Source organism: Gymnoscopelus microlampas, assembly GCF_963454915.1.
Source record: "Gymnoscopelus microlampas genome assembly, chromosome: 6".
NCBI lineage: Eukaryota > Metazoa > Chordata > Actinopteri > Myctophiformes > Myctophidae > Gymnoscopelus > Gymnoscopelus microlampas.
Genome location: NC_139943.1, coordinates 38,719,342 through 38,733,709, shown reverse-complemented (window position 1 = coordinate 38,733,709; position 14,368 = coordinate 38,719,342). Strand labels below are relative to the sequence as shown.

The 14,368-nt window shown below is 44.3% G+C and overlaps 1 protein-coding gene across 1 annotated transcript in view; it reads right to left on the bottom strand.

The window, feature by feature from the left end:
* wwox (WW domain containing oxidoreductase) overlaps positions 1 to 14,368 on the bottom strand; it is a 194,838-nt gene that overhangs the window by 120,692 nt on the left and 59,778 nt on the right. Inside the window, exons 7-8 of the mRNA XM_084059169.1 lie at positions 12,133 to 12,318; positions 5,329 to 5,593 (exon numbers count right to left, since the gene is read on the bottom strand). Coding sequence (XP_083915295.1) covers positions 5,329 to 5,593; positions 12,133 to 12,318 — 451 coding nt within the window. The remainder of the gene's footprint in view (positions 1 to 5,328; positions 5,594 to 12,132; positions 12,319 to 14,368) is intronic.

The following is a 14,368-nucleotide window of genomic DNA, read 5'->3' as shown; positions in this document are numbered from 1 at the left end:
ACAGTGTAACGAGGCAATGACAACTTGCCAAAGGTCTCCGTACGAGCAACCCAGCAATATTCACTGAAATTCATTACCTACGGTCCCTCCCGTGCGGAACCATACATTAATTCAAATACAACATTGTCCAGCTTGAATTTTCGTCCGGAGCATAGAGTCTAATAACATCTACGGTACACCAATGGTCTCTGGGCTCCATTATTGTAAAAGGCCCCAAAAAACGACATTACCTGTGAAGCATTAAATCACACAATGCTCTCATTCCATTTATGAGTATTAGCCTGCTGCAGCCAAATCACAGTGCTGAGATAAGAGTCCTGTTTAGCCTGGTCACACACACACACACACACACACACGCGCACACACACTCGCTCGCTCGCTCGCACACACACACACACACACACACACACACACACACACACACACACACACACACACACACACACACACACACACACACACACACACACACACACACACACACACACACACACACACACACACACACACACACACACACACACACACACACACAGGCATGACCATACAATGCAGATAATCACAACACTAATCAGACAGAGGGAAAAGTCTCGCTCTGAAGGCGCTGAACTAGAGAAGGGGGGTCCATCTCCACCATCTCTGATAAGTAGATGAAGGCGCGGGGTGGAGAACATGATGTTAGTAAAGAGATAGTCTGGTTGATTAAAATGTCATGGCTCTTTATAGATGCCTTTTCTCAACTCAGCAAAATGGAATCTGCTCTGTGCATCAATGGGAGAGTGGGCTGTGCTCCATGCTAATAGATAAAGTTGTTGTCTTTTTTTTCCTTTGGGGCTTTTCTCCACAACCATACACAAAACACAAAAAAAATCTATATACAAAGAGGAAAAAGTCCAAATATAATTAGAATATAATTGGGCCGAAATACAATGGCAAAAGCTATTTCATCAAAATAACATTCATTGAAGTGCGGGCAGATGGCATGATCATGACCATGATCATATAACGGACTGATGCCAAACTGATTTCTACAACTCTCAAAAAAAAGTTTAGAACCACATGGAACTCCAGGTATTTCAGTGTCCTCCATATTGTGAAGACTACGTAGACCACTGTATATCACTCCACCTGTGCACCTATAAATCAAAGCTATGCTTTAAATGAGAGGCTGGTTATTTGCATGGGATGCATTAGAAGACACACGGGGGGGTGGGTGAGAGAGAGGGGGGGTCTCAGTGATTGTTTTTTTGGAGTCGACATTCTGCTTATGTTTGCATCCCAGAACAATCTCCGCGGATCCCGCAAGCGTGCACAAGCAATTAAAACGATACCATCTTCATAACCCCGCAACCAATAACTGAAATAATATCACTGTTTTATTAAAGCCCTTAATGTGGGGGCAGAAGCAGAGAGAGGAGCAGAGGGAATCTAAAGAGGGTAACGTTAGACTTTCAGGGGGGCCCTTATCAACCTCCCATTTAAATAAGAGCAAACGCTCAGCTTAAGGGTGTGCCGTTGCATTTGTGTGTGTGTGTGTGTGTGTGTGTGTGTGTGTGTGTGTGTGTGTGTGTGTGTGTGTGTGTGTGTGTGTGTGTGTGTGTGCGCGTGCGCGTTTGTCTGTATATATGTGTGAGGGTGTATATGTGTGTGAGTGTGAGTGTGTGTGTGTGTGTGTGTGTGTGTGTGTGTGTGTGTGTGTGTGTGTGTGTGTGTGTGTGTGTGTGTGTGTGTGTGTGTGTGTGTGTGTGTGGATGTTATCAGACATAAGGGTTAGCTAATCGCTGTGTCAGCACGCCAGAATTTAATTACTAGCTCTACCTTTGTCCTTTAATATTTACTAACATCCACACTACTTCTAATTAACCACATGTAAAAAGACATCGCCACATTCGGGAGGAGCGGCCACTCTTCTATTTGTGACGGTGCTCTCTCGCAAATCCACAACACCACCACCAGCACTGCCACAACCACCCCTCCTGCAGAACCCCCCCCCCCCCCCCAAAATGCACAACTATCATCCACTCAAGGGTAAACACAATAATTATATTCTCTTATCTGGGCATGTGATGATGATAGGTGAAAGTTCTGCAAAAAATAAGCGAACATTCAGCGAAAATATGCATTAGATGAAAATAGGCAAACATTCTGTGAAACAATGTTGCTATTTTCAGCATGGTGCATCTAGCACAGATTGGATCAATTTGAAATAACATTGAATGTGATTGAATCCGAAGTCTACATGAAAAACAGAACTGTATAATAGGTGGGGCGGGGGGGGGGAATAAAAAATAAAAAAGCTAGCGATGACGTGCCAGGGAATGGCGGGGGAAAGAGGAACAGACAAATTGAGGAAATGTTCAGCGTGGCATTTTGTGAAAGTGCGCTGAGGAGTGGTTCATCTAATCTCTCATCCCCGTGTCGGCGAGGAGCAGAGACAAATGACGGCCCGAGGCCTTGTGTCTGTCAAACATGATGGATCAGAACAACCCTCCACTAAAAAACTCCAGCATACTGCCGCTCAACACATCACGTTCTCCCTTCAGTGCAAACACTAAATTGATAAAGTATGAAGAGTGGCTAATGGAAAGATGTAATAGTCAAACTAAAGCATATATTAGGGGGCTGTGGAGCCTAAAGGGTAGAAATGGTGCCAGCCATTGAAAAGTCTCACAGAGCAGAGGACGCAATATAGCAGCGGATAAATCACAGTGTTGGGTTTTATAGTTCATAACCGAAGTGTGCGAGGACGTTAACCCCGGGCACATGACTCTCGCACATGCACTCACATAGCGTGTGTGCGCACATGCATACACTTCTCATATGCAACGACGTGCATGCTCTCTCGGACTCTAAATGTGTACACGTGCACGCACACACGCACGCGCGCACACACACACACACACACACACACACACACACACACACACACACACACACACACACACACACACACACACACACACACACACACACACACACACACACACACACACACACACACACACACACACACACACACACACACACGTCTTCACACTAAACTGAACTGTTGAGGTGATTGCCATCATAAGGATAAGCTTAAGAGAGAGCCTCAACAGTAAGTTGATCTTAAACACTGATCCTTAAAGCTGCAATATTTTAATGAATAAAACGTTATTTTAACCAATCTATATGGTAGAGTATATTAATACAATATTACATCTGTAGTGGTTGGAGGTGGTCTCCCTACTCTTCCATTGACACATTTTTTTACTCTGATTTGAAGTCGGACACCAGGGTACACACACCGGTTGGCAACCATAGTACTGCCTGAAGCTCATGAGTGCAATATCGTCCCTGGCCAAGTCTAGATTTCCTCTTGGCTGATTGGTCTCTCACATGGTAGACCCAGGTTCGAATCCCAGGTAGGACAGAAAAGTTACCGATTGCAGCTTTAAACAGATGAAATAACGCCAATGTATACGTTACAAAGTATTTGTTAATGTTATAAATAAGCCTATCACATGGCAAACGCTGTTCATAAAGACAAAGGTAACATCATACCCAGCAGCAGTATATAGACATTAGACAATCCATTTTTTTTCCTCTCTTTTTTACAAGAATAGAACGGTACCATTTTATAAACAATTTCAAATGCAAAATGCACAGGATGGTCTTATCCTCTGCAACACAACTGTTCCTCATTATCTGCCAATGCCTGGCTAACTTATGTCCGATCCCAATGAAGAAGAAGACAATACCGTTCTTGTGAAATGAATCTCAACATTGACCATGTACAGTACAGTACAGTACAGTAGCACTGCCATGACAGCAACACACAGCAGCACAACATCCCTGGAGCTGAACATCTGGGCATGTGTCCCTGGCTGCGGAGTCAAGGAAACATGCAAAGCAGTAAGGATACCCTGCCTGGGACTGCACTGTATACTGTATGTCCCCTGGCCTTAAGACAGGCCTGCATATGGGGGACACAGCACAAAGGAGGCTGTGTCACCCGGTAATGTAACTAATATGACCCAGCGATAACGCATCTCCAAAACACAGAGTAATGGATTCTCCTGCCGGAGGGTGAGGCTTATATGTGCCAAAAAAAAAATCTTTCACAGGAAGCTTGTTGTATGACTAACTTATAGATTATATATATAGCGGAGGGATAAGTGCTGCAGAGACACGAGTTTGTGCTGTACATTACTGTAACCTAATAGTGTGCAGGATCTGGAATAACGCATACCCTTGTCTGGAGAGCGGAGTGGGGGAATGGCCTCTCGGAGTTAAATAAACAGAGACGCAACGCAGCAGGAAGAGGAAAACAGACCTCTATCTCTCTATCTGTGAAGCCCAGGGATCTCTCTTGCTGAGCCCTTCTGCGCTCTGCACATCCTCCCCTCTCCTGGTCCCTTCGCCTCGCTCTCCCAACCGCGTGTTTGTCTCGTGCCAAGACAAACACACACTAGGCTGAGGAAGGTTGGCCCGTCATGCTCAGAAACTCAGGCAGGAGATGATAGCACTGCAGCGCGGTGACTTCTTTGACAGTTCAGAATAATACCGCTGTCTGCAGAAATATGGTGGCAAAAAGCCACTAAATGGCAGTAATCCAAGTCTTAAAATGGCAGTAAGTGAATCATTCTGTTAGCTGCCGGGGTCATTAACATGTACTGTGTGACATTAAGGAATCGACTGGCGCAGAAAAATAACTTATGTGAAGATGTTAGGGCAGGGCAATATATATATATATATATATATATATATATATATATATATATATATATATATATATATATATATATATATATATATATATATATATATATATATATATATATATATATATATATATACATACATACATACATACATACATACATACATACATATATATATATATATATATATATACATATATATATATATACATATATATATATATATTGCCCTGCCCTAACATCTTCACATAAGTTATTTTTATATATATATATATATATATATATATATAGTTATATATATATAGTTATTTTTATATATATATATATATATTATAATGATATCGTGATATGAGACAAGATATTCTTTTAGATTTTGGATATTGGACTATTGTGTCATGGTATATCCTGGTTTTAATCACGTAAGCCCTACTTTATACTTTAAAAAGTAATGGATGAATGAATTAGGTATTTGGTCAAAAATACAGTGATATTAGATTGTGTCCATATCGCCCAGCCCTAGATGAGATACATTTACAAAGACTCTGGGACACATTCTTTTCCCAGAAAGTGTGTGTGTGTGTGTGTGTGTGTGGGGTGGGAGGTTCGGTGTCAAAACCTTGCTTACCATAGACTTGGTGAAGGGCCTGGCCAGGGTGAAGAGCACGCTCATCAGCCACCAGCTCCGGTGGATGGAGGTGTACATCATGTTCCCAGGATGCACTGCGTTGGAGACGACGCCGTAGGGCGAGAGGCGCCGGTGGAGCTCGCTGCTGAAGAGGATGTTGCAGAGCTTGGCGCGGTTGTAGGCCAGCATGGACCAGTACTCCTTCTGCGGGGGGGTCAGCGTGGACAGGTCCACCTTGCCGCACGAGTCCAACAGGTCAGTGAACCTGGACGGGACAGGACCAGATCCACAGTGGGTTAGAGTGTGAATGGTAAATGGTACATTTATAAAGTGCCTTCATCCAAAGCGCTTCACAATATGCATTACATTCACCCATTCACACACACATTCACACACCGACAGCAGAGTAACCGTGCAAGGCACCAACCTGCTCACCGGGAGCTATTAGGGGTTCAGTGTCTTGCTAAAGGACACTTGGACATTAACACAGGGGGAGCCCGGGATCGAACCGAATTCCCGAGCGTCCGTTCTACCTCCCTGAGCCACTGCCGCCCACGAGTGTGTGTGTGTGTGTGTGTGTGTGTGTGTGTGTGTGTGTGTGTGTGTGTGTGTGTGTGTGTGTGTGTGTGTGTGTGTGTGTGTGTGTGTGTGTGTGTGTGTGCGTGTGTGTATTAAGGTGTGAAGGGGAGTGTGTGTGTGTGTGTGTGTGTGTGTGTGTGTGTGTGTGTGTGTGTGTGTGTGTGTGTGTGTGTGTGTGTGTGTGTGTGTGTGTGTGTGGGGCTGTTGTAACAGCAGATGCGCGGCTGTGGCTGCATACAAATCAAAGACGTGACATGATGTTCTTTAATTGCCTGCGACAGAGCTGTTAAACTCCAGATGTTTGACAAGGCCCCTTAAACATTACACCGCTCTTTGTGTTATTATGCACTCGCACAATAACACCACAACGCACGCCACTTCCTGTGTCTGCGCGCGTGCGGGCGTGTGAGTGAAAGAAGAGGAGAGAGAGTGAGTGAGAGGGGAATGAGAGCGAGAGAGAGAGAGTGAGAGAGAGGAGAGAGAGCAAGAGAGAGAACCAGCAGAACACATTCTACACATTAATCCAGTCATTAGAAAACAACCAATCAAAATGTCACCTGGTTTCCTTGTTGTGATTTTACAAGCGAGCTGCTTCTTGTTTACTGTCGCCTCTCGCTACATCCTTGCTTGGCTAAATTACAACATCTGCAGGCTTTTCATTTCATGTGCTGGAACTTCAGAACTGCTTTAGCAAGTAGGGGGTTGATAAATCAACTGCCTGAATGCCAAATGTACGTACAGTGTTGTTGTTTATTGTAGGGGGGTTTTCTCTGAGTTTGTTAACGACCATCAACCTGGCGTCCCTATTTTAGACATGTCATTATAGGCAATTTTTAATGTTTTCAAACAAATTTGAATAAATTAGAAAAGACTAAAACGTTGTAGCTGATCTAAAAGCCCCCACTGTGTCGCATCGCTACATGATGTGAGCTTGTATATCAGCTATTTTCACTGCAATTGCTGCTGCTCTGGCAGTGCCAAATGTGGAGTCATACGTCATACTGTAGATATGTCATTGATGATTTGACGTCATAAGCTGGCCACATGCTGTCCAAGATCCACATTGGAGCCAAGCATTCCCAAGTGGATCACACAATCCACATGTTGCTAATGCTATTTAAATATGGCTCAAGTGGTTAACATGCTAGACTGGAACTTGTTTTTACCCACGAGACTGGACTGATGATTATATACCCAACACCGTCTTCAGCATCAGTCCTAAAACGTCACGAGATGGACGGCAAAACTTCACGTGAAAATACATGTTGGTCGATGAAGATTTTACCCCCCCTCCCCTGTCTCCATAACAGTAGGGAGTTGTGGCACACAGATCTATCAGAGGTGATTTCGTAAAGGTTATCATCTCCTCTGGTGTGTCTGAGGCCTGGTGCCGTAGGAGAGGGGGGGGGGGGGGGGGGGGGGTGAACCTGTACAGGGCCAATTCCACAGTAAGCCCTGTGTGGGGAACTGATAAAATGTCCAGCCATTATACCCTGTCTGTCCATCTCTCTCGCCCCCCCCCTGTCCCCTGTAGGTCAGTGCTTTACCACGGGACAAGCAGCTTAGGGAAAATAATATGCTGGCAGGTCAGGGGTCAGCCGCTGTTTTGTGAGGGGAGGCTAAGTGAAAAAAAAAACGGGGGGAAATTGGGAAAGAGAACGAAGATGACGCACAAACAAAAAAGGGAGCGACTTCAACGGATGTAATATTGGTCTGGAATGAGGTGGACAGAATGGAAGATGTGATGCCAGATATATTGTCTATTTAAGAAGAAAAAAAATATCCCCCCTCCCTCTATTCTGTGTTGGTGTGTAACTGACTCCCTCTGGTCCTGCCTAAGCCCGACTTTGAGGGGTTTAGGGCCGCTGGTGATTATAGGGAAGAGAAGGGAGAATGGAGGATGGGGAGAGAGGGTGACTGGGGAAGAAGGAAAGGAAAACGTGAGATAGAAAGTACGGAGCAGGAAGGGCTAAGTATCATCCCTGGTCCAAGCTCTGCATTTGGATCTGGAGCCTGACGGCAATGGCATCAGGGCTGGTGATACCAACAGGCTCAATAGTCTAGTGAGAAGGCTGGCTCTGTTATAGGTGTCAGCCTGGACTCTCTGGAGGCGGTAGTATAGCAAAGGACCCTTGCAAAGCTGCATGCTATCATGGACAACAGCTCCCATCCTCTCATATGCAGGCTACTATGGTTAAACAGGAGAAACATCAGCAACAGACTGATCCATCGGCACTGTTCCAAGGACTACATGTGGTCATTTCTGCTGGTGGCCATCATTTGATACTGAATTGGTCAGTAACTCACTGATACGCAACAACATACATTAATGATGTTTATTGAAGCTTTAATTTTATTAAAATGGTCAGTACTTGACTAGTCTCGCGTAGCCAGACCCCACAGAAAATGAAAAACAGCGACCTCTGTTTTCTGATATTGTCTGTGGGGTCTGGCGGGAGGAAAATGGAAGACCAGTGCGCAGGGAAACTCCGGTTTCATGTCTGCCTTCAGCGCATCACTTCCGGTTGGTGCGACTACGTTTTCATTCCCACTAACAATATTTCTACACGGAACACTAACACCACTTCTCCCAGAGAACATGGATGGTTTTGGTTATAAGCCCACTTGTTTCTATGATGAAAGAGTAAGTTAAAATGTGAATATCTTTCCGTGGTTTTGTCCGCTCCGAGGACGCTATTGTTAAATTAGTTTCGGCTAGTTTCGAGGGGGGAAGGGTGGATGGACACGTGAATCCCGCCCACTACATTTGATTGGGTAAAGCGCGGCCCGCTTCCTGATCTGAAGGCACGCCCACTTGTAGCCAATGCGCACACGTTATGACGAACCCCTCCGACAGATTCCACCGCAGGGCAGAATCTGTTCTTGAGAGATTAGTACTTGACTGATGTTAAAAATACAGCCCTGAAACGTATGTATATACATGTATTTATGCTATACTGAAATGGTCAGTAATTGAATGATGTTCAAAATACAGTACTGATGTTTTAATGCATTATTTATTGGTTGTGTTGTAATGCTTTGTAAAAGTAGTGTGTGGGATTTTCTTTTTCTTTCTACTATTTTATTCATCCTATGCACCTGCACTGAAACTTATTCTGGAGGTGTGAATATTTCCAGTACCTAAACTTACAGTACTTCTGTATTGAAATGGTCAGTAACTGATACTCAAAATAATTAGCTAATCATTTTTTATTGAATTCATCTTTATTTCAAAAATGTATTGAAAGCGTTAATGAGATAGAGAGACTGTCTAGGAATGAGAAGGTCCCCGGTTTGATCCTCAGCTCCGCCAAGCTTTGTATCGCCTGGTTAAGAGCCCCTGAGCAAGACACTTATCCTCCAGCTGCTCCCTTGTGCGCTCACTGCACAAGTCACTGCTGGGTCAATGCAGAATAGTAATTAACCCTCAGGAATCACTACAAATCCTCATTTGTATGTTAATATTATAATAAAATCATGTTAATAAAGGTTATTTGCTTCCGAGTCCCTTTGCGTCATCATATCAGTGTACAATCCACAGAAAAAACCTAAATGCCATTGCAGATCACAAATTCACTATATCAGCCATCGTATTGGTAATCAGTGAGTTTCCCACCTCTAAAATCGCTGTCAAAAAATCCCATATCAGTCGGGAACTCAAGGCATTGTGCCTTAAGGCCATCACTCACAACGACAATTTCTGAACTTCGTCACATGACAGATGCTGGACTGCAATTCACTTTGGAAGCGATCGAAATACAACAGGCCGGGTTTAAACACTGGTGTTAAAAATGGAGCCAGCACTGGGATGCCATGGTCTTCACATCACACACTGGCTGAGATATGTATGCAAAGCATCTGTATTGCATGGTGAACAGCAGCAGCAGCTATTGTTCACCATGATATTTCCTTCTACTGTAATTGTGTATTCTGCATTGTTCTTTTTATTGAATATCATTTAAGTATTCAGTAACTAACAAACAACAAACAAACAAAGCAAATAAATACACTATAGCCTACAGTATATATAGTCTATGGAATAGGAAATAACAGCAGACAATAGTTGGCCATTATGTTGTCAAGAATATAAAATGATTAAGGAATTAAACTGAATAAAATGTTATTTACCAGAATTCGAAATATTTCGTAGGCTATTAATAGAGCAAATTTAAGATTGCATTGTAATTAGAATATACATAGCCTATGCTCTGTCATACGACAGGTTTCTAATACAGCAGGAGCATCTGGGTGGTGCAGGAGTAAAGTTTGCATTTCCATTTGCATTGTTCCTGAGTAATGGGCACCGGTCTAGTAATAATAATTCAGAACACAAGTTGTCATGGGTTGTCTCATTAGAGAAAATGATACTGCAACACAAAACGTCTCTGTATTGCAGACGCGCAGCGAGAAAACATGCATCGTGTTAGCCTATTGTATGGCGGCCGAGCCAGAAACATGCAAGCTCCGTTCTTCAGCGAGTGAGTCATCAATCAATCATACATACATTGTCAATACTCGCCTTCTGGTTTCTTCAAATACCCTCCCCCCACCACACTTCTGCTCTGCTCTCATGTGTCCAACAACGGTACACTACGAGTCCCACAAGTGCTGTGACCCCTGTGAATATGAGCCTCACCATGCCCGACCCCCATGCTCCTGTTCTCTCATGCATGGCAGCCTGTATAACATAACTCAACGGAGGCCCCTTGTAATATCGCCCGGCCGGTTTGATCTGCTAGAATAACTCTGGCTATGTCCCCCCCCCACCGTCTCAGGTCACTCTGCTCAGCTACCAATCAATCACTCCGATCGGCTGTCTGGCTGTCTGAAGCCGGGATCAATGTCTTCCGTGCACACCCGCTCTCCACCTCTCAGGCACATGACCCACGGCCCAGGGGCTAGGGAATACAGACCCACTGTAAAATGCATTGTGCCTGTCTGCCTGTATGACAAGCAAAAACAGAACCCAGCCAGCAAAGGGGTACTGCGTAAGAGACGGCTCATCGAGAGAGAGATAGATCGCAGAACGGGAATGAGTGAGGGGGACGGGTGGACGATTCTTGGGGGGAGGTGGCCAGAGAGAAAACAGCCGATAGTTGATGAAAAGATTTTCTTTTTTCGTTGATAAGTCCATCCATCATGTGGATGATAGGTTTTAATGCGCGCTGACAGCTTATGGTAGGAAATGAGTTTTCGGTGAGTGAGGCTGTCATGTTTGACAACATGCAGTAAGTCTGATCTATCAGTCCGCAGAGGGAAAACTAGCAAACGTAGCTCCTGTCACTGCATGACTGGAGCTGTATGGTTACACTACAAAAAAACTAAGTTAGGGCAGTTTCTGGAGTAGCAGTACTTAAGGTCTATAGGACTGTGATTCTGATTCATAAATGGCCGAAGGTTGGGGGAACACAGGTTAAACCAGAATCTTGTCAAGTGGTTGAATTGTAAGCTACTGTAAGGTGCTTTGGATAGAAGCTGGCGGTAAACAACAAACTGCGCTGTTTTAGAACCTTGATGTCCCTGCAATACATGAGCCATTTACTCAGACAGTATGGCTGCCTGTGGGTAGGGTACATTAAAGCTGCAATCCGGAACTTATCTATATCTATAAATTCACAAAACCTGGGTGTGTCTTAGCCAAGCTTGTCAACTCGGGCACCGCCTGACCAATTGACTTCAAACTTGGAGTGTGTCGCCGCTGCCCGGGGGGTGGGGGCCTGGGGGGCATATTCACGTATGCCCATATATGTCATCAACACGGCCAAGAATAGGCTGGTGCCCAAAGGGCACCGGTCTAGTTTTAATAAATTAAACATTACTTTAACCAATCTGTATTGTATGTTAATACAATGTAACTAGCACATCTGCAGTGGTGGTTAGAAGTGGGCTCTCTATTCTTCCTTTGAGAAATGAAAACCCTGGTGTCGGGTAGGACACCCAAGTGGTACTGCCAGAAGCTCATAAGCAAAACATCTCCCATGCATGGCAAGAAGGGACTCCAGAGTGGTAAATGTTTGGTCTCCCACGATCCTGGATCGAACACAAAACTCATGAACAGTATTGCAGCTTTAATAAGCTGTTTCCATTAGGGCAGTACCGTGCTGTGCTATGGAACTCATGGTACAAATTATTTTCCATAGTATCAAGCTTCTAACCTGGTGCTGAACCATTGACCAAAAAAAGAGGAAATATTAGGTATTAGAGTTTAGTGCCCCAGCTTTGTACCTGTGGGACTCTGAAGATACCACCACTACACGGGCAGGGGCAGAGCGACGAAGGACGTCCTGAAGGCACCTGACCAGCAGGAAGTGGCCCAGGTGACAGATCTGGAAGGTTGACTCCAGGTTGTCCTCCGTCAGGCGCCAGGCCTGAGTGCACACAGCCGCGTTACACACCAGGATGTGCAGGGGCCTACATGGAGAGAGAGAAAGAGAGAGACAGAATATCAAACAGAAGTCATTACAACAGAGGGGAGGTATACAAGAAAAAGGGGAAGACATTTTGAATGAGGGATATGGGAGGCAGGGTATTGTGTGTATAAGTGTTACCCTTGTACACAGTAATTCCTTAGTGTTGATTTTACTCTGAAGGCCTTGGAACTGCAAGCCACTGGAGACAGGAGTGTCACAACCATCCAGTCTGGTTGAGCACTCGATTTTTTGATATCCGCCTTTGCTGATATCTAATATTTCTGTGTTTTTTTTCTCTTTTTCTATTAAAGTTTTAGATTCAGTTCCGGGATATATGGCTCAGTTATAAACCACTTTGGTCATTTCAAAAGAAGTCAAACTTTTTCAGCTTGTTTTATACTTGATGCGGCTCAGCTTTGAATGCTGAATATTATACCCCTAACCCTAAACTCTGGTGTGGTGATTTTCATCTTCCATATGACCATTTTAGACCAAACGAGGGACGGAGGGATGATGATGATGATGATGACCAGACAACAAAAGTAGCTGATCTATGTGAAGCAGGTAACTGAAGATACTGAACACGGCTGGGCAGAGGCCAAGAGAAACGACACACTGAATGGCCGTAACCCTGTTTTTAACTGAGAAGGGAGGCGGTGAGGGGAGGCTGATGAGAGAGGACTGCACAATTGTGAAATACATAAGTACTAAACGCATAACACTGATATCTGTGGTAACTGACATCGTTCAGGGGCCATAAGACATATGTTTTACACACAGACAGACGGCACTCCCATTTTCATAGCCAACATCTTAGAGGGTGTTCACTGCGATCGTGCCGGTGAGCAGAGAATGCAGGGATTGGTCAGGGCAGTGAGATAGAGAGAAAAAGAAAGAGAGAGAGAGAGAGAGAGAGAGAAAGAGAGAGAGAGAGAGAGGGGTCCTTGTCGGTGACAGCGTCGCTCCAGCGAGCTCGAAACCACGGTAACACAGGCGAAGAATCCAAACACACCCCACCAATTTTTAATTTCTTCCATTAGAATTAATTATGAGGCCGAAGGCAATTTGTGTACCCTGTGTTTAAGACTGCCTACTGGATTAATTAAAAACTGGATGCTGGAAAATTAATGTGTGAATTGTTATGCCGTGCTATAATGAGCCATCCCATGCTATTACAGAGGAGTGTACTGTACGATCACCTTCAGGCCTCCTAACACACAGGGTTCATTAAAGAGCACAAAAGCAAGTCGCAAGTCAACTCGCAGAGACTGTGGAGTGCCGACCTCAGCAGATTATCAATGGAACACACTGTACCAGTCAAATATTCAAATTTACCACCCGCCCACAGCTCAATCCCCCCCAAAAAAAGAAATACTACTATGTTAGATAGTACAGCTAGAAGGCTTCTATGGGAAAAATATGTCCTATTTGACCTGTGCATATACACCTAACGGCAGAAAAACTCAACTAAAAAAAAAAAGAGCTGGAGCTGTGATGTCAGTCAGAGCTCTAAAAAACATTCCAAAAATCATTCAAAAATATTAACCAGTTGAACCCTACAGTATATACTTCATTGACCTGAGTCCCCCAGAGGTCTATACCAGGACCCCCGCATTTTTCCGTCTACACCAAATCTCTTTGGTGAAAATAGCTGGCCGACAAGCTTAGAAGCTGTATGTGTGTGTACGTGTGTGTATGTGTGTGTACGTGTACGTGTGCGCGTGCGTGTGTGTGGGTGTGTGAGAGAGAGAGAGAGAGTGTTATGCCTGAAGACATACGTGCAGGTAATAGAGAGTGGTTGTGATCTGCAATTTTCAATGAATGTCCGCCAACAGTATTTTCGCAGAATGTTTGCCTTTTATAACATGCCCAGTATTGGGATATTGGGCTCAAGTGGTTAATAAAAGACACAACAAAATCTGGTTTCATATTTAGTCCAATGTCCTAATAGTGCCTGAAGTGCACCAATGTGGTTGTTGTTTCTCCAAAAAACCCAAACTCTCTCCTGGCTCGGTGCCTGACCTGCAAAAACCACTGTATGACTTTGGACC